The sequence below is a fragment of the Lytechinus pictus genome, chromosome 8 (genome assembly GCF_037042905.1).
Source record: "Lytechinus pictus isolate F3 Inbred chromosome 8, Lp3.0, whole genome shotgun sequence".
NCBI classification, from domain to species: domain Eukaryota; kingdom Metazoa; phylum Echinodermata; class Echinoidea; order Temnopleuroida; family Toxopneustidae; genus Lytechinus; species Lytechinus pictus.
Window position 1 is genome coordinate 26604247 of NC_087252.1, and position 20059 is coordinate 26624305.

The 20059-nt window shown below is 36.9% G+C and overlaps 1 protein-coding gene across 1 annotated transcript; it reads left to right on the forward strand.

The window, feature by feature from the left end:
• Positions 1-8625: 8625 nt before the first annotated feature.
• LOC135155128 (protein capicua homolog) lies at positions 8626-19607 on the forward strand. The gene is made up of 2 exons (XM_064103861.1): positions 8626-8725; positions 15309-19607. The coding sequence occupies exon 2, from the start codon at positions 15317-15319 to the stop codon at positions 17132-17134; it is 1818 nt and encodes a 605-aa protein (XP_063959931.1). The 5' UTR covers positions 8626-8725; positions 15309-15316; the 3' UTR covers positions 17135-19607.
• Positions 19608-20059: the final 452 nt, after the last annotated feature.

Sequence of the window (20059 nt, forward strand, 5' to 3'; positions counted from 1 at the left end):
CGTAGCGCGAGCCGATTTTTACTTTTTTTGTATAATGATCAGGGTGCTTATCTCGCTGAAACAAAGTAATGAAAACTCAAATCGCGAGCATGACAAGCAGAATAGTTTCTGCATAATGACTTGAAATTCATATATTTTATGCCCTATATGCAGGGCAAGCGTGAACGAAATTTTTTATTTAATATATTAATAACCTGAAAGTTTGTCTATTTTCCAATTCCCTTCCGTTCATTATTATCATTCACTTTTATTCCTTCTCTCATCTTTCTTATTTTTTTTCGCCTTTCTTTCTTCCCCTCTATTTTTGGCGGCCACTTTGCCCCTCCGGATCCGCCTATGATTTTAGCACATTAAAATGTGTAAGCAAAACTCGAGCAAAACTTTTTGATTGACTTGATTTTTTTTTAATTGTTGTAATGCTGAAACGTATAGTGCATAATGAATGAAAGCGCGAAGCGCGAGCTTCTCTTCCTATTTTCGCTGACAATGGAGGGGGGGGGGGGGGGGCACGACCGCTATAGGCCCTGGATCCACCTCAATGCTATACCTTTTTAGAGTCATAATGCCCTTTATATTACCACATTTTCCTTGTTACAATTTGAGGGTTAATTGCATTCTTTGATTTTTTCCCTTAATTTGAGGATCAAGTTATCAATTTGTTGAATGATTGGTCATTTTTTTCGTTTTTCTAGAATACATGTTCATTTATGTATTGATTACTAATCTATTTATTGTGTTACTTCATTGATTGATTGATAGCTTTATTCATTTATTTATCTATGTATTTATTCATCTATTTTGCCTGTTCGGAAAATGGAAATGGGAAATGTATAATAACAATAATCATTACAATAATAATAATATTAATGGTAATGATGATGATGATAATAATAATAATAATGATAATAATAATAATAATAATAACGGGGCGTCGGGGTCTAGTGGTTAGGACTCTCGTCTTTCAATCAGAAGAACTAGGGTTCGAATCCCAGCCATGGCGTGATTTCCTTCAGCAGGAAATCTACCCACATTGTGCTGCACTCGACCCAGGTGAGGTGAAAGGGTACCCGGTAGGATTTATTTCTCGAATGCTTTTAGCGCCTATTTCATGGTGGCTCAGCTACTAACATCCGGGGTAATAAAATGATATACCATGACTCCACACTGCAAAAACTCTGGTGTTGATTTAACACCAGCCCGGAATCTATACATGTCCACATCAGAGAAATGTTAAACAACACCAGTTTCGTTTTGGTCTAACACCAGATAGGTGCTTGTACAACACCAATTAGTATTAAAACAGCATCGGTTTGATTCCTAACTGGTGTTGTTTCGATACTTCTCTGGTGTGGACATTATATAGATTCCGGGCTGGTGTTAAATCAACACCGGAGTTTTTGCAGTGCAAGTATATCAAACGCAGTGGAGTGTATACAGGATAGCCGAATGCGCTCTATTATGACCCTTCTTCTTCTTCTTATCAGTAGTATTATCATTATTATAACAAATTGTATAAACTAAGATAATTAGAAATTAATCGGGCTATATAGCCTTATGATTATTATTCTACATCCAAGAGAGGGTTGTTAGAAAGAAACAATTATACTAATGTCTTGTGATTTCGCAATCAGTTCATATTTTGTCAATTTTCCACTTCTAGTTATCGTATTTAGTGGATTCTCGTTGCTTAACTCTTTTTAATTTAATTTTGACATCCTCGTATTTTCACCACATTCGTTCTTTATAAAAGACAGTCCTGGATAAGGTAACATTTTTTCCGTCTTGATTTTATTTTCGTCTTCACTTTATTTTATTGTATTTTATAATTTAATATTCTGTTTTTGTAATACTGTAATACCTGTATATAATTTTTTAAATATATAATTCAATTTTTCTTGATAGAATAATTATACAACAACAATCAAGAAAACATTTAGATGGAATATCACACAGAGCATTACAATATAAACAAAAATTGAATAACAAAAAGAAAAGAAAAAGCAATAAAGGAGCGACATGACTTTCATCACATAGATAACCTTGAACATTCACATCAAATTACAGCGCAAATCTCCATTTGCGGAATATAATGAAGAGTTAGTTTACCTTGCTTTTTGGCTATCCTATACTCTGTTTCTCTATTAACATTCAAATAAATGTTAAAAGCTTGGTAGGTGCACTGCAAAAACTCTGGTGTTTATTTAACACCAGCCCAGAATCTATATATGTCCACACCAGAGAAGTGTTACCAGTTTCGTTTTGGTCTAACACCAGAGAGGTGTTTATACAACACCAATTGAAACAGCATCAGTTTGGTTCCAAACTGGTGTTGTTTCAATACTTCTCTGGTGTGGACATTATAGATTCCGGGCTGGTGTTAAATCAACACCGGAGTTTTTGCAGTGTGGGAGAGTTATTTTTTCAAAAAAAGGTTAAAAAAAAAAGACTGGTCAATGGTCAATCGCAGGGTCAAACGTATTTAGGGTATGTTTTTTTATTCAAAGCTTGTTTTTAAAGACTAGCCAAACGTGTTTAGGGTATGTTTTTTTTACCCAAGCTTTTTCCCCGGGGTCATATTCTGGCGACAATTTGTTTAGGGGCCAAAATGTGTAAATAAAGCCCGCGAAAAACTGATTTAGGCGGGGTTATTTTGCACACAGAGAAAAACTCGTTTAGGGGGTGTTTGGAAATAGTTTGGCCACGCGTGTGTACAGCAATTCATTTGACTGCCCCCGGGTTTTTTTTTTAGCAACGGGTGGGTGTTTCATAAAGCTGTTCGTAAGATACAAATAATACGCATGACTGGTGACCCCTTCTTGTGCTAATTGATACATCTCTATGTCATTCATTTAGGGCCCAAGAACATGTCCCAGTCGTTCGTAAAGTTGTGCGTAACTTTACGAGCAGCTATATAAAACACCCACCGGATGTGGAATGATCTGTCTATTGATATACCAGAGGCACACTAAAAACCATTATCATTTTTTGGGGAGAAAATAACATTTTTTTGATTTTTTACCATACAATGTAGAAAAGCTGCTCGCACATATGACGCCACCAGTGGCGGATCCAGCCTTCGCCAATAGGGGGGGGGGGGGGGGCCTGATTTTTTTTAGCCACATTTTCCCCGATCGACCGCTATTAATTTTTGTTTGTTTCTTTGAAGGGGTAGTCCTAATAGTCACTTCTAAGCTTTATATATATATATATATATATATAATAAGTCGTATTTTTAAAAGTGCGAGCGCGAAGCGCGAGCTTTTTGTTTATTTTATGTACTTTGTCTTAAAATTTAAACATTTTGGGCAATGTTAATGATCCTAAACGAGGTATGTATCGAACTAAATAATTGCTGCGAGCGCGAAGCGCGAGCAGAAATTTTTTAATATACGTTTTGATCTGATAAAAAAGGATTTGTTAACGGCAGCTTGTTAGCCATGAAGACCTTCATATTTCAACTATCAAATAATGCGAGCGCGAAGTGCGAGCTGAAAATTTTGACATTTTTACCTGAAGAATGGAAAAAGATCAGTATATAACTAAATAATAAAAGTGATGCGAGCGCGAAGCGCGAGCTAAAAAAATTTGAGATTTAAACATAAAAATGGGACATGCCTCTATTCATGTTTTGTAAATCATGAAAAGGATGAGTATTGGAAATCTTCCTTCATTAAAAATGCTAGCGCAAAGCGCGAGCAGAAATTTTTATTTTATTTTTAATATACGTTTTGATCTGATCAAAAATGGATGATTGTTAGCCATGAAGACGTTACATATTTTAACTATCCAATAATGCGAGCGCGAAGCGCGAGCTGAAAATTTTGACATTTCTACCTGAAGAATGGAAATTCTAAGCCTTTTTTGTAATCGTGAAAAGGACAAGTATATATCTAAACAATTAATGCGCGAGCGGAAAAATTCTGGACACTCTATTCATGTTTTGTAAATCATGAAAAGGATGAGTATAGTTGGAAATTTTCCTATATCAATAATGCGAGCGTAAAGCGCGAGCAGACAATTTTTGATATTGTGATCTGAAACTGAATAATGATTTAAATAGAGAACAATTAAGCTGCATATCTGAATAAACGCGTGTTTTAGATTTCGACCTAGAATTTGGGTATTCTAAATACTTTTCTTATCATGAAAATCAATAAAGCGAGTGCAAAGCGCGAGCTAAAAATAAATGATATTCCGATATAAAAAAGGATTAATTTAAGCTCTGTATTTCAAGCACTTTGTGGGAAAATTGTGAAGTGGATATGGATCAAAGTTAAAAAAGAGCTGATATGTTTCATTATTATTATTTTGAGTTTTGACATAGGACCGGGACATTCTATAAGGACATTATGTCATCATATGAAAATAATGATTATCTTCCCATTTCTCTTCCTAAGGATAAGAGCGCGAAATCTGTTAATATATTATGGCCTGAAGACTTGACATTAAAAGCACTTTGGTAATTATGAATAAGATGCATGAGTTAATATCTTTCAACAATCAATGCTATATAGCGGAAATCGCGAGCCGAAATTTTTGATAAACTGTCATCAAATGGGGATTTTAAGAAGTTTGTTATAAAAAATTAATTTTGAGACATACATAACTCGCCAATCAAAATGCGAGCGTGCAGCGCTAGCTGATACGTTTTGACAATAATTCTGACCTGAATAGGGATATTTTGATAACTTTATGGAATACAGGAAAATAATAGCGCAAACTTAAAAAGATGCAAATTTGTCAATACTCCACACCAACAAGTCAAGCTAATATATAACTGTAACTAAACGTATTTACAACTATCATTTAATTATCAACAAATTTGTCTAATATATATTCTAAATAATGTCACTACAGTGTCCTATGACCTGTGCACCTGTCATGTTCCTCTTTTTATTTTCAGTTTTATTTGCACCACCCTTTTCTCCCCTCTCTTTCCTTTGCCTCCCTTTTCCACTCTTATAATTTCTATTAAAAATTTTATCATCATTATCGTTATCACTCCAATTATTCAAATTACTTTCCACTTTTTGTTGTCGCTTATACGCTCTATTTTGGTATTTTGTAGATTATGTATTTTATTTTTGTTGTCCACCCGTCTCTTGTATATAGGTTATGTTAATTAGTATTGGAACTATGTTTAGGGACTTGCCTTATTTACAAGCTCTGCTTTTCTTGGCAAGTCCCTCCGTTCAGATAATTTTATCTTCAATATTTGTTATGAAATGTTATAGAACTGTATGTATTATTTTGAACATGTATTTACACTTTACTTTGATTATATCTTTTGTTTGAACGGAAATAAATGAATAAATCTAAATCTAAATCTAAATAGGTAGCTGACATATACAATTTTGCGAGCGCGCAGCGCAAGCAGAAAATGTTAATATTCAGACCATAAAACATAAATTTTTACAGAGCACTTAAAAAAAAAATCAATTTGTAAATCAAACAAAATAATGAAAGTTCAATTTCCGAGCTGAAATATGTTTTGTATATTGAATTCAAAATTTGATATTTTAAGCTCCATATTGAGCAAGATTTGTAAATCACCTAAAAGGAAATGCGAGTGCGAAGCGCGAGCGAAAATTTTATATCCCGACATGAAGATTTTTTTCATTATTTTCCAAGTCTTCCCCTTATCTTATTTTATTCACTCGTCTTCCTCCTCTTGTCTCTCCTTCTTTTTTCCCCTCCTCTCTTTTCCCTTCTTTTTTTCTTTCTTTCCCCCTTTTTTCTTTTTTTGCTCCGCCAATAGGGGGGGGGGGGCCCGACCCCTTGGCCCCCCCCCCTGGATCCGCCTATGGCCACAAATCAAATAATTGAAATTCTAATAACTTTTTTTTATCATTTGATGGATTTTTCTATATATTTTTTGCTATTTTTACAGTAAAGTTTTTGTCAGGGTGAACTTCCGTTTTAAAGCTATACAGAAATCGTTCAGTTTGATTGGCTGGTAGTATAATCTTGTTATAGGAATTAGGCATTTGTTATCTTTATGAAACCGGGACACTGATCTTCAGGTGTTTTACACGAGGGTGGAGCCAGGACATTTGATAAGGGGGGGGGGGGGGCTAGCAAATATTATATATATATATATATATATATATATATATATATATATATATATATATATATTTATATACATATATATATATATTTATAATAATCAAACTAAATGAAGAATAGTAAAAGAATGCTCAAATATTCCACTTTAACTAGTTTCGTCTTTAATTCTTCAGAAAGTGATCTTCCACGTTTTCAACTTCGCGGTCGCAATTTTCATTATGTGAAACATTATGTGAAACACAAAAGCTCTTTAAAAGTTTCATCCATGTCAAACAACCCTTCAAAAATGTATTTTTAGGATCAGTAAATACAGCTCACGCTTCGCTCTCTAGGGGGGATAGGTCTTCGATGCCCCTTTTCTATTTTTTTTTTCATCTGAAGGCGTCACACATGTTTCAACGATAGAGCATGTTTAATAGCTCCATGGATAGGCCTAGAGGTAATTTTTAGGCATTATGTACCATAACGCTTTTTTATGTTCATACGCAGTGAGAGTGAGAGAGAGAGAGAGAGAGAAGAGGGGTTCCTTCTTATAGCTATATTCATCCAGGGACGCATAAAATATCGCGAACCTGCTTTCGTAGACATCTGCCTTTGCGGTTAGTCTTTTAATCACAGACCCTGTAAATCGAAACAATCCATCTCTACTAGTAGATGCGAACAACAGGTGCGGATCCAGGATTTTCCAAAAGGGGATGGGGGCATTTTTGTACGGGAAAACTTTGACAAGTAAAAAAAAAGTTCTCTCTACAAAATAAGGGGAATTTTGTTCAGGAAAAATTTGACAAGCAAGCAAAAAAAAAAAAAAAAGGGTTATCAGAGAGGTTTCTCTACCTATATGCACTATGGGTTATCACTGCAAAATACAAAAATGGAGGTTATTTTGTTCCAGAAAAAAAATTGACAAGCAACCCCCCGAAAAAAGGTCCTCACTTGCAAGTTTCAAAATTTATTGATAAAAATCCACACATATTGGATCATTTTCAATTTTACAAAACGAATACTAATGTGGACAATTACAGTGAAACATTAAGTTACAAATCCAATATATAATACGTAAATAAATATAAATACATGAGATTTTCCCATAAAAAACATTGTTTGTGCCTCTCAAGGAGGGGGGGGGGGGGTTATAAAACAGTTATATCCACGTCCCGGTCGGTATGCAAATGAGGGAACTGATGACATCACTCACTCACTATTTCTTTTATATTTTATTATATGAAATATGAAATATTCTAATTTTCTCCTCATTGTCCAGTGAAACAAAGTTTTATTTCTCCCTGAACATGTTGAATTACCGTTGCTTAACATTTTATGGTTCAGTCTAGTTGGTCCTCATTGTCAAATCTGCAAAAAATTATATAATGTATCATTCGAACAATAAAAAAACAAAAGAAATAGTGAGTGAGGGACATCATCGATTCTCTCATTTGCATGTGACTATATTGTGCATATAACTATTTTGTGAAAAATAAGCGAAACTTTAAAATGTCATAACTTTCTTATTTTGCATCCGATTTTGATGAAATTTTCAGCATAATGCTTGTCTGATTTTTCTCTATTGATGCAAATCAACATTTTTCTGAGGTGGACTTGACCTTTAAGAATTTGTTTGCATCAGTGGTCTGAACCGAAAATATAACATGTCATCCTCCTAGGATTATTCAGCTAAAACTAGTTGACCACACCTGGATATAGCGAACCAGTCGGCCATTGATCACATATCGAACCGACGAGAAAAGACCTGGGTGCTTTTATTCTTTTTATTTTGTTTATTTCTTTCATTCGTTCGAGACATACACACAGCGTGGAGTTGCAACAGATAGAGAGAGCGCGGGAGAGAAAAATAGGCAATTTTACCGGGGCAATATAATCACCATTCATTATAGCTCACAACAAAAAGGTCCCCGGTTGAACTCTTTCGCTTGCCACTGCAAAACACCATGGCACGATGCTTGTGATGTCACTCAGATCCACCGTGATTGGTCGAATGAACTCATTAGTATGCTAAAGAGGCGGAGTCTCTATGTTGGCTAATCAGAATATCGCTTCGCCCATTGGCTACTTAGCTCATTGTAGTAAAATTACCTGCGAGGATTTCGGCGTGCGCAGACACTAGGCAACACATTCTATTTTTACTCGACCAATGTAAAATACCGCTGCCCTTTACGTAGTACTGATATATATTCTCTTTGTATTGGTTGTGGTATAATTACCAGGGAGTATGAAATGACACTCAACATAGTGAAGCTAGGGTTTTAAGACAAGAAAGCATGTCACAAAAAATTGCAGTGAAATGCAAAGGAATTCCACTGGAAAAGCGAATAAGCGATTGTCTTTACACTACTCTGCGGGAGGGTAATTTATTCATGACGGCGGGATTTAAAGGACACGACAATAATAAGTAGTTATGCAAATCATGTTTGTGTCGCAACTGAACATGAATAATCATGATGAAATATATCAAGAATCCACCAATGACAGTAGTGATGAATATTCATTAGAAAATTTTGACCAATCACAACACACTAAGCCGAAACCTTCGCTCTCATTCACCATTTTTAGAGTAAGGGGTCTGTGGAGAACTCACAGTATTGAATCACAGATTACGTTGGATTTCCTCACTTTTTCGAGCCCGAATTCTTCCGAAAAGGTAATGTAACGTAAGAATAATATATAAAGATTCATAGCTTATTGATAGAATTTTAAATTTGTTTTATTAAGATGAAGTTTAAGCTGTTTGTTTGCAAGTATGTTGGTGTAGTGCAGTGTTCGATAGTTACTACGCCGGTACTCACGTATTGCTCGCGTGTACAATTCACCGCCCAGCTGATAGGTCGGCGAGCTGATACTGCGTATAAATCGTATTCGTAGGCTAGTGCACTGCCGTAGTAGTACGCTGCCGATCGATGAGATCTGCACTGACACTGCAGAATTGCACACAGTTCAATGCAATGGGCCTATGCCTGGCTATGTGGAAAGTATTTTTACAGTATGAAAATTATGAAGATGATTTGAGTTTTACTAGAATTACAATTCCGGTACCGTAGGCGTAGCCTAGGCCCTGTATTAAACTGAAACGTTAGATGATTTTAGATCACGATTCACTTCCGGTAATCGTAAGTGACAAACCGACTCGAAAGTTGTTTGGATTGGACTGGAGTCTACAAACAGTCTAACTAAGTTGATAGCGACCTTAAAAAAAAAATTATTGATCGATGTTGATTAATTTTAATTCCCCTTTACATGTAAATGAAACGTAATTTTGCAGGTGAATACTTTTAAAGTTGATGAAGAGTTGATCTAGGCCTTGCCGCCTTGGTCTTTATTTGTCAAACATAGACTATAGTAGTAACGCTAATAATTCAGATCCGAAAAATGGGCCCCTCTCTTGTCGTTATTAGCATGCAATTTGTTAACCCCCTTTTCACGTGTGAGTGCTTTATATTAAAAATTTATTCCATGGGAGTGGAAAGCTGTCGTCTCACTGACGAAATCAACAGCAGCGAAACGGTCAGGAAACAGTGTACGAAAATGTTTAGCTATTGAACAAGAAACAAATAAACTGGAGAGTCAGAAAAAGTGGTGAATATACATATAGATTCGCTGTATACGGCACAAACAGCACTGTTGTGAATTAGTCTGCAAGCACAGACTAATATTTGACACTTAAACCAACAATACCATGTCTAGAGAGAAGACTAGATTCCAAACTCTTTTTGTGTCTGGTACAGTACATAATGAATCTAGTCTCCCTACTTCAGACTCTGTATTATGCAACTATGCAAATTGTGAAAAATTGTGCAAATTGTGCAATTTGTGAAAAACTGTCTGGTACAGTACATAATGAATCTAGTCTCACTACTTCAGACTCTGTATTATGCAACTATGCAAATTGTGAAAAACGAGCGTCTGTGCCTCCAGACTAGGTGTGAACGGGTGTGATTGTGTAAAAATTTCAAGCGCATTAATTCTAGGTCTGCACCGAAAGAGGGTTCAAGCGATTATCAGTACAGCTCATAAAAAGTTAAGCCAAAACCAATTTTAAATTTAAAACATGATTTTTATGTAAGAATGAGTGACCCATTTTTATTATATATACTTATTTTCAATTTATGACTTTATTCTTACTATCGAATACAGTTCTTACATGTTTTAGGTGTTTAGCATGATAGAAGCTGATCGCTCAAGCGTCAACATACTTCAATTGATTGATTTGGTGCACAATACTACTACTACCCACTTTGGTTTTTATTTGTTCTTAGGGAATGTGTAGGCCTTTTGAGTAATCTAGAACATGTTGAAACTTGCTCCTCACAACTGAACTGAAGAAATCTTTCAAAAAGTATATATGTATTGAACACTACTCACTATTTATTGTCCACAGAATGACTGACCACCCTTTCACATGGTAAAAAAAAATCACAATTTAAATAATGATTCCAGTAAAAAATAAGGCTAATGACGAATATTTAGCATGTGTCATTGTGAAACCAAACTAGAACATAATTAGAATCAAGAACGCTAATCACAGTCACGATTACAATCGTAATCATTATTAAAATGATGATTCAAGATTCACGTGTGAAAAGGCCCTGACTATCTTGTGAAGTTCTAACATTAGGACTTTAGGGATACTCGTACTGTTGCAAAATTTGATCAGCTTTTATATCGAAGGCATGGGTTATAAATGTTTGAGAACAAAGCTAAAAAACAGTGAATTTAAATAAACTATCACTTTTCAACAATTATTCTCATGAAGGCTAGGAATGGCATTTCACTATGATTTAATGACTACCTTCCTAATTAAAAAGTAATTCATTGATTTTATACAATTATACAAATATGTGGTAACCCTCAGCAACAGCTAATAATAATAAATTGCATTTTTGTAAATGGCAAAATATATGTGTGATATGGTGGGTAGGGCCTAGAGTGTGCATTAAAAATATAGTGGTATTATAGATTTCATAATTTTGATTCCATTTGTAATGCAACCCATTTTTGTATAAAAATAATAATGTAAATGAAATTAAAGTGGTGCTATGTTTACATTCTTACTGTACCTCAGACAATATTAAGACTTTCAGGAAAATCCCATTCTTGTATCGAGTACAATATTGGACTTCACAGATCCCGTGAAAAATTGTTATGGAACTCACATAGACCTGTTGAATCTACCAGAAGCTCATATAATTTTGCTTTCTCAAGTGCTTTCATCAGACAAATAAACTAAAATACATAATGGTCCATCGGTTTTTCCCCTATAACAACACAACAGCAGTGTCTGCATTTAAAACCTTGTCATCCAGCCATGGATGGTAGTATTTTGGGAAGTGTTATTTCTTTGTTTTGGGCAACTATCTCCAACAGGATTTGCCAATAATAAAGCAGCTTGGGTCATTAGCAGGTCACTCGTGATAAGTTCACACTGGAAACATCACACATAATGACAACATAGTCAACATTTATCCATGTTCACACAAGTCACCCATCCAGCCAAAGTAGTAGTATGAACTGGTTTAGATCCCTGTTTTTGTCTTGCCTTTGCTTAGGTCCGGATCTCCCAGTTTTGATTTTGGGTAGTTCCAGTCAGAATGAGGCTTGTCCCCACTATTACATGTACTATAAATGTATGGCTCAAGTCACTGGGGTAGAGAGATTTTCATGTCCAAGAAAGAAATATTAAAAAAAAGCAAAAGAAAGAGAAGGAAAGGCAAAAAAAAATATAAAAAGTAAAATTTTCTTTGTACATAGTACAAATAAGATTTAAGTTAAAAAATCAAAATTTTTGTTGGCTTGCTTCTCTCACTCACAGATTTTTAGAACTAATTAATGCCTCATTCGTTAACGCTATGTCGTGCTCCTTAAATTTTCGGCTATAATTGAGCTACTGGCTCTTGACTATAGGTTCCATTAGAATAGAGAAATAGTGCTGTGGCATCATAGTCGTGGCGCTCATTTTGTTCAAAGTGTTGTGTGTTCAAGTCCCGGGTGGCCAGTCAAATATTGCTGTCCACATGGGTGACCAAAAAAAAAGCACATTTAAACAGGTGTTTTTTCAGTTTTGGATGCAGGCCGCGCATGCACTCGTTAAGGGTATCAAAAACATTGATTTTCAAAAAAAAGTTTAAAAAAAAAGACTGGTCAATGGTCAGTAGCGGGGTCAAATGTATAAGGGTATGTTTTTTATTTCCAAGACTAGGGAACTAACGTGTTAGGGTATGTGTTTTCCCCCGGGGCTTTGTGGTATTTTAACCCTAACTGAACTGGGGGCATGCAATGCCCATTGTTTTTGTCTATTTATTAAAACTTATTATTATCATGGAGTAAAACTTGTTTAGGGGTCATTCTTGTGACAACTTGTTCAGGGGCCAAAATGTGTGAATAAAGCCTGCAAAATACTTGTTAAGGGGTTATTTCTCACATGCAATGAAAAACTTGTTTAGGGGGTGTTTGAAAATAATTTGGTCACGCATGTGAACAGCAATATACATGTATTTAACTGGCCCTCCCAAGTCCCTCTGCAGCACTTGTGTCCATTGGCAAGACGATCTCTCTCCACTTTTACCACTCTTCATCCTGGTGGGTGTTTCATAAAGCTTTACGTATGATACAAATGACTTTACGCATGACTGGTGATCCTTTCTTGTGCTATGTGATATCCCTATGTAATTGAGTTATGACCTAAGAACATGTTCCAGTCGTGCGTAAAGTTGTGCGTAACTTTACGAACAGCTTTATGAAACGGCCCCCTGGTGGATGTGTCATAAAGCTGTTGAATAGGAAGTTGAGAGCTACTTTAAGAACAACTGGTTAACCTTTCTTACGCGCTACATAATCACCAATGAACATTTTGGTGTTTACCATTTACCACAAGAAAGGATCACCAGTTGTTCTTAAAGTCGCTCTTAACTTTAATAAACATATGAACAACTTTTTATGAACGGCCCCCTGGTTAACGCCCTGGTACCCATTATGCAATAGCCAAAGTACAGGATGCCTTTGAGTTTGGGAACTATTGCAGGAATACTTCTCAGGGAGTGGAGAAAGGGTATTGTGTCCAGGCAAACGAGCACCCGGAGGTAGTCTGTTGTGCAAACCCTTTTACTTGAGTTTAAGGGTTCTGAAATTGAAACATAAAATTTAAACTGTGCTAGTCCATTGCGAAGGCTCAATTGTTGATCAAATTTTCAATCAGGGTCTGTGCCTGCAGTCTAACAGCCTGGAGAGATTTCTCCACATTGTACAGATCAACAGCAGGATGTAATACATAAAATATGTTTCATTAAAAAAAAAGGGTCTGCAACATGGAAGTAGTCTGTTTCTGTTTTGATTGTGAAAAGTGGCATCATGATGGCATCATAATGAGATAAATACATGGATCAGTTGATACTTGATTTTCAGTCAGAATAAATTGTATCTTGTAAAGTATGTGCTCTCATCGAATCATTAATTTGTTGCTTCAAGATCCTGTGATTGCAAGTTCAGGTTTCTTAACTTGTAGGCTAGAAGTGTATGGCAAGCTACGAAATGCTGCAATTGGATTGACTATGATTCTCATATTCAATCCAAATATTTCAAAGCAAAGATATATTGCTCTATACTTGTACTACAGTATAGAGTAGGACAGAGCCATAAACACAAATTGAAAAAAAAAATTATCTGATGACATCATTACAGAAATAAAAGAACTTCAAACTTTTCAAGGTTTTTATGATAGACATCATAATTACTGATTTAAGATCAGGAAGCTATCTATACATTCATTGTTACTCACAATCCTGCAATATAAAATAATAGATAAATTATGATTTTTCAATAAAGTACAGCTACTTGGCCTGAGTCAATTTTCCAGTTTAGGTAAAAATGATGGGCAATGCAGAAAGTGCAATGCATAGCAATGCCAATACCATTCTGTTCTAAAGTTGATCTGTAAAATCTTTAATTTTATACATTTACCTGTTCATAATAGTCCGGGTGGGTGTTTCATAAAGCTGAACTTCGTAAGTTAAGAGCGACTTTAAGAACAACTGGTGAACCTTTCTTACGCACGTAACCATCGCCAATGAAAATACCATTTACCACAATAAAGGATCACCAGTCGTTCTTAAAGTCGCTCTTAACTTACGAACAGCTCTATGAAACGGCCCCCAGTTCATGCTTTGTATGACACAACTACGGTTCTCTTTTTTTATGAAGTGAAGACTTTTTATACAGCCCCCAAAATATCAAACAAATCCGCAAAACAAATAAAACACCATACAATGAGTAACAATACTTTGTTCTAGTGTAAAAATGAAGTGTACGTGTATACGGTATAAGAATGTTTTAAAGGTGTTTTTAACACTTCATGTAGCTTTCAGAATGCCTCTTCTGCTTCTGGATAGATAATATAAATATTGGTGATGTTTGCCAACATGAACTTTTTGTTCTTGGTTTCGTGATAACGATGTGGTTGTGTGGGTTGTGTGTCGCAATATTGAATGGATGTTTAATAGTCCAGGGCTCTTTGCATGTAAGCCTGTGGAAGTGAGTCATATACAGTACACCCACCATCAGTTGACCATATTACTGAAAGGAAAGAAAGAGAGAGAGAGAGACAGAAAGAGAGAGCGAGGGAGATAATTTAGAGGGTGTGTGTACTAAAGAGACAAGGACAGAGAGAGTGAGCGAGACAAATCTCGAGGTGTGAACAAAGAGATAACTGACAAATATAGATAGAGAGAGAGAATGATAGATTTAGAGATATGTACATGTATGTATTAAAGAGAGAGAGACAAAGAGACAGGGAGACAGAAAGAGAGAGAAGGGGGGGGGGGGAGAAAACAACTTCCACGCTTAATAGGGTAATGAGTGTAGATTGTTTGGCAATTGGGATAAAGAATTAAAGAAGAATCTGACACTTTTGATTCTATTAAAAGTCAAAATTTGTCAATTTGTTGTTTGCATAAATTTGCCCTGTATGGTTTATGACAGAGGGCATTTGGTAAACCTTAACCCCAGGACTCCAGGGCCCCATAGCACAAAAGGTACTATTATGGTAACTTTGCCATCCAATGGTAAGTACAAAGTACCATGGTAACACTGATCACCAACCAATCAAAATCAAGTATTCCAGACAAGTTACCATTTGATGCCAAAGTTACCATAATGGTAACTTTTATGCATCGGGTCCCAGGACTGAGCAAATGACCTTCTACATTATTTTTCTTTTGTGTGTAATTTTCTTACAGATCACAAGATGAATGGGAAGAAAGACAGAAGCAGGCGGAACAAAAAATCAGAATCCCCAGCGACCCCGGCAACCCCAGACTCCAACCCAGGAAGGACCAGAAGAACAAAGCTCTCCAAAGACGAAGATGCAACAGATGACTTTGTGAGGCACAAAAAGTTACGGAACGCCAGCAGGAATGGAAGCAGAATGGCAGTGTCCAGTGACTCGGGGACCAGTGAACCGTCATCGTCAGGAGCAAGTACACCAAGGCCTGGTTCCCTTGAAATCCCTATGAGAGAGACAAGTACAGAATCATCTCCTGTAGGGGAGGTCCAAGAACTGCCAAAAGGGAAAGGAGAAGTGGTATCAAAGAGGTTGGTTGTTAATAGTGATATTGTAAGTGCCAGGACTACAGAATCACGGCAAATGGTGCAAACGGTTACTGAAGTTAAGAGCATGGCTGAAGTGGTCCAGGATAGTGAAGATGATGAAGAAACGGACAGCGCCCTCTCTGGGGATGATGAAGCCATGCAGTCAGAGTCAATGAATGAGCCAGTATCTGCCTTGACTCCTGTCAGGACTGGTGTGAAGAGGCCGGGAGAGTTCCCAGAGTCTGCTACACCCCAGAAGAAGCTAGCTGTTGATGCCAAAGAATTGGAAGGCCAGAGGGTACTGGCGAGAAGGGGTGAAGCATTTTCTCCTGGAATAATCAAACTTGTAAAAAAGAAGAGCATTGGTGTGTTGTTTGAAGGGGACCAGGGCCTTACTATGTTCAATGATGTTATGGACTCCGATCAGATTTGTATTGTCAGTGATAAAGTGCCTCCAGTGAACACACTGAGTAATGGGTCCAAAGTATGTGTCCAGAGAGATGGCAAAGGACAGTATTTTGAGGCCTTTGTCAGGGAAATGAGACCAAACTCCATTTATCAAATTGTTATGGCTTCTCAGTTACGAGAAGGCTCAAGTAGCAGTTCAGAAGACATGACAGTCCCTCTTTGGAAGCTGAGGATGTTACGACCTCCGTGGCAGAACCCTCCCTCTGGACCTGTTCAAACTCCTGGTGCAATTGCCAGACAGCTGACGTACAGTCCCTTTGAATCCAAGAATGAATCTATTCCACTGCCTAATCTGCACTTTGACTTGCATAAAGTGACACCTCCAGAACAGAAGACACTTTCGGATCGACTTGTCCAAGACAGGAATGTCTTCATCCGTGACAGGCACTTGAGTGGTGAAAGGAGAGTTCAGTTGCCTCTGGAGGATATTGGGTCAGATGACGAGCTCAAGAACTTTGACAGGCCCCTGGAATTCCGTGGACGACCAACACTTACTCCAGGAACAACTGGTACGTCCACCCCTGGTTCTCTCTACTCTCCATTTGAGAGCAGCCTGGCTCGATTACCTACCAGCTATTCAAATCGCAAAAGACACATCAGCAGTGCCAGTAACGCATCAACCATCTCCATTGGTAGCACCCATTCCCTGACTCCTCCACCAAAGTACAAGAAGGGTGAAGTCATCTGCAACGCCAATGGAGTCCGCAAGAAGTTCAACGGTAAGCAGTGGCGACGACTGTGCTCCAGGGAAGGATGCAACAAGGAGTCCCAGAGACGCGGTTACTGCTCTCGACATCTTTCCATGCAGGGTAAGGACCTGACAGGGGAAGCATCTTCTGGCCAGGAGCAGGACTGGGACAGTGACTCAAGGTGTTCAAGTGCCAGGACTGTCCGCACAGGTAAGATGGCTGATTATCAATATACAATCCTGCACCTAATTTGCACCTCACAAAAAATCCCTGAAAAATCACAAGCAAATCATCCCATGCATGGAATATGTGTGTAATGGATTTGTCTGAAATGTTGCTGTGATTTCTAACTCCCACTGGCTAAAATTTGAAGTCTGTGGCACCTTTGGCTACAGGTTTTTAATAGGCGAGACTAAAGATTTTTTTTTAATATTTGAAGGGAAAGAGTGTTTGAGGTTTAATGCAGCGCATCAATTTGTTTATTTCAATTATTAATCTCTTAAGAATAGGGGATTCCCTCCTTGTGCTCCTGCACGATCATATTTCTTTGGTTTGGCTCACGATTTTTGGTAACTAATATCTTGGTATTTCCGGGTTTTCTTCGTGGATTGATACTTGCACAGAGTATGCAGCAAGTAATAGAACAAATTACTTTTTAATTTGAAATATGAAAATTACAGCATACTGGTCTTCATGTAGCTGTAATACATAGTTACATACAACATGTATAATACTGTGCATCTGGCATAAATTATTTCTTTAATGTTCATGAATATATTTTGCCTCTGGCTAATCAGCCTGAGCTTGGTGAGCTGCCTGACAATGATTAGTCTGTTATCGTATTGAGTATTTGGATTGAAAAAAAAATCCCTTTAATAAACAAACTTGAAAGTCTTATGATGATCTCAGGGAAAAAGAAAATGGGGGGGGGGGGGGGGGCGGAGGTTGGGAGTTCAGGGCGATTTCAACCCCCAAAGTAAGTGCGCAAAAGAGAACCAGAAAACCCTTTTCACTGCAATGTTCAATTTTATCCAATATGGCAGTTTTAGGCAGTACTGTACCTTGTTTGTGAAAAGTGTTCCACTGAAAAATGAATGTGAGAACTACATGTACATGTATATTATTATTCAAAACAAGACATGATCAATTATAGTTCCATGTTCAACTTTAAAACATTTTTGAAATAATTTGTTGGCTTCCAAAGTTTATGAATTTGACTCGACCTACATGGAGCTTCATTTTTGCTATTAAAGGTTAATTCCAGTTCTGGTAACGATCTCAAAATGACTTTTTACAGAATCTAATATAATGACCACCCAAGTGTCTGTTTGTATGAATAAAAAATATGTGCCAAAGGATTCTGGAAGAAATTGTGTAATTGCTGAGAAATAAGCAAAATAAAGGCGGATTCTGTCACTTCCGTCGGGTCTTTATTCCAGCAATAATAACACACTGTCCCATGTGTGCCTATCTGTGTTGGTGATCTTCAGTGTGATGTATTTCAGCTTAGATTTTATGATTTCACAAAGTTCAGTTTATGCAACTGTACCAGATCTAGATCCACGATGATATAGTCATACTTAACCTTGGTTTTACAGACTTTCTCACAAAATTAGTGTTTTACTGCAACTACCGGTACTGTCATTTAGCTTTAATGAGCTGAATACAAATCAGCTTTATACGATTTGAGTGTATTGTAGTACAGTATAAAGGAGCTTTTTCAGTACGTGCGCTTTTCATGGAGTGAGCTGCTAAATTTTCTTAAATTTTTGTCATTTCCTGGATGGAAAATGTACAACACCCACTATACTCTGAATAATTTATATCACTTGTGGCCCTGGACCTCCTCTTCATGAAGGCATGCCTAATTTGTACTTTGATCAGAAATGTTTTAATAGAAAACTGCCTGAATGGAAGCTAAAACTTATTCAATTGACATTTTAAGGACCTTGTGAAGGCAGATTTTCAGAGTGATATGATATGAGCACTGCTGCTATGATAACATCATTCACAATTCTGTAAAGTGCAGTGTCATGTCTGGGATTTAATATGCCTGATAGATAAAATAAAATGCCATGCATGCAAGTTTTAAAGCGATGAGAGACATGTATTCCTTGAAGCACTTCATTAGAGCTGTAGAGTTACATGACCCTCCCCTAATAATTTCTGGAATAGTGATTTCAGTGCTCTCAAATCACGCCCCTTTACAAATAGAATTTTCTTTGAGATTTAATTTTCACATCCAAGCGAGGCAATTTCATTTAAAGATTTTTGGTCTCTCAGGGGGGGGGGGGGTGGGGAAGAGATGAAAAACTCCCATTGGCTGAGCACTGTAGAAAGTAGAAATTTGAGGGGGCATGACTCCCCCCGCCCGGCAAGTGGCCATGCTTCATCATTCGATACATGTACTGTATCATCACAATTTTGTGATTTTATACATGTAGTTATTCTACAATATTTTGGTTAATAATTTTATACGCATTCATTCAATTATTGTTTGAAATAAATATTCAAAACTATAAAGAACAATAATTTTTTAATTCAATTGGAGAGCCTCTATTTGTTTGCACTCATAAAATAAAGGATAAGCATTGATTTTTTTAGTTTTCGTAACAGTTTGCAAATTGGACTGTGATATGTTTGATATCCCGAGTCCTCTATATGTGCAAATGACATTGTTTAACAATCAAATATTCACTGTGTATTCACGATAGTACTCATTACAGTTGCACAATATCAAGCAGTCAGCACTTGTTGCTTTGAATTTGTGTCTTATTTACATACATTATTAAAAGAGAGAGAGAGAGAGAGGAAAAAAAAACTCTGCCAAGTTCATTCACATTCACCATCGATTGATTTTGATCATTTTGTAATCGCTTTTCACAACAAACAGTCCAAGCTGGAAAATCATGTCTGCTTTTTGGCAGTAACTCCTAGCAACAGGAAATTAATGTTATGCTTCTATTGAAATGAGGATGGCGGCTGGTAAATAGCATCTATCGGGGATGTGAAAAGATGGAAAGAGAGGGGGGGGGGGGCGTGCTACATGACAATAGAGAAAGGGGGGGGGGGTGTAGAGTAGACAAAAGCATGCGGAGCGGGAAGATGTTTTAGGAGACAGGAAAATTATTCAGGAAGATGATAGGGGATGGTAGGGAGGAGAAAATGATCCAAGCTCAGTTAAAAATGTTGAATTCCTTGGATGAGGCTAATAACCTGTCTCTGTCAAACCGGATTTTGAC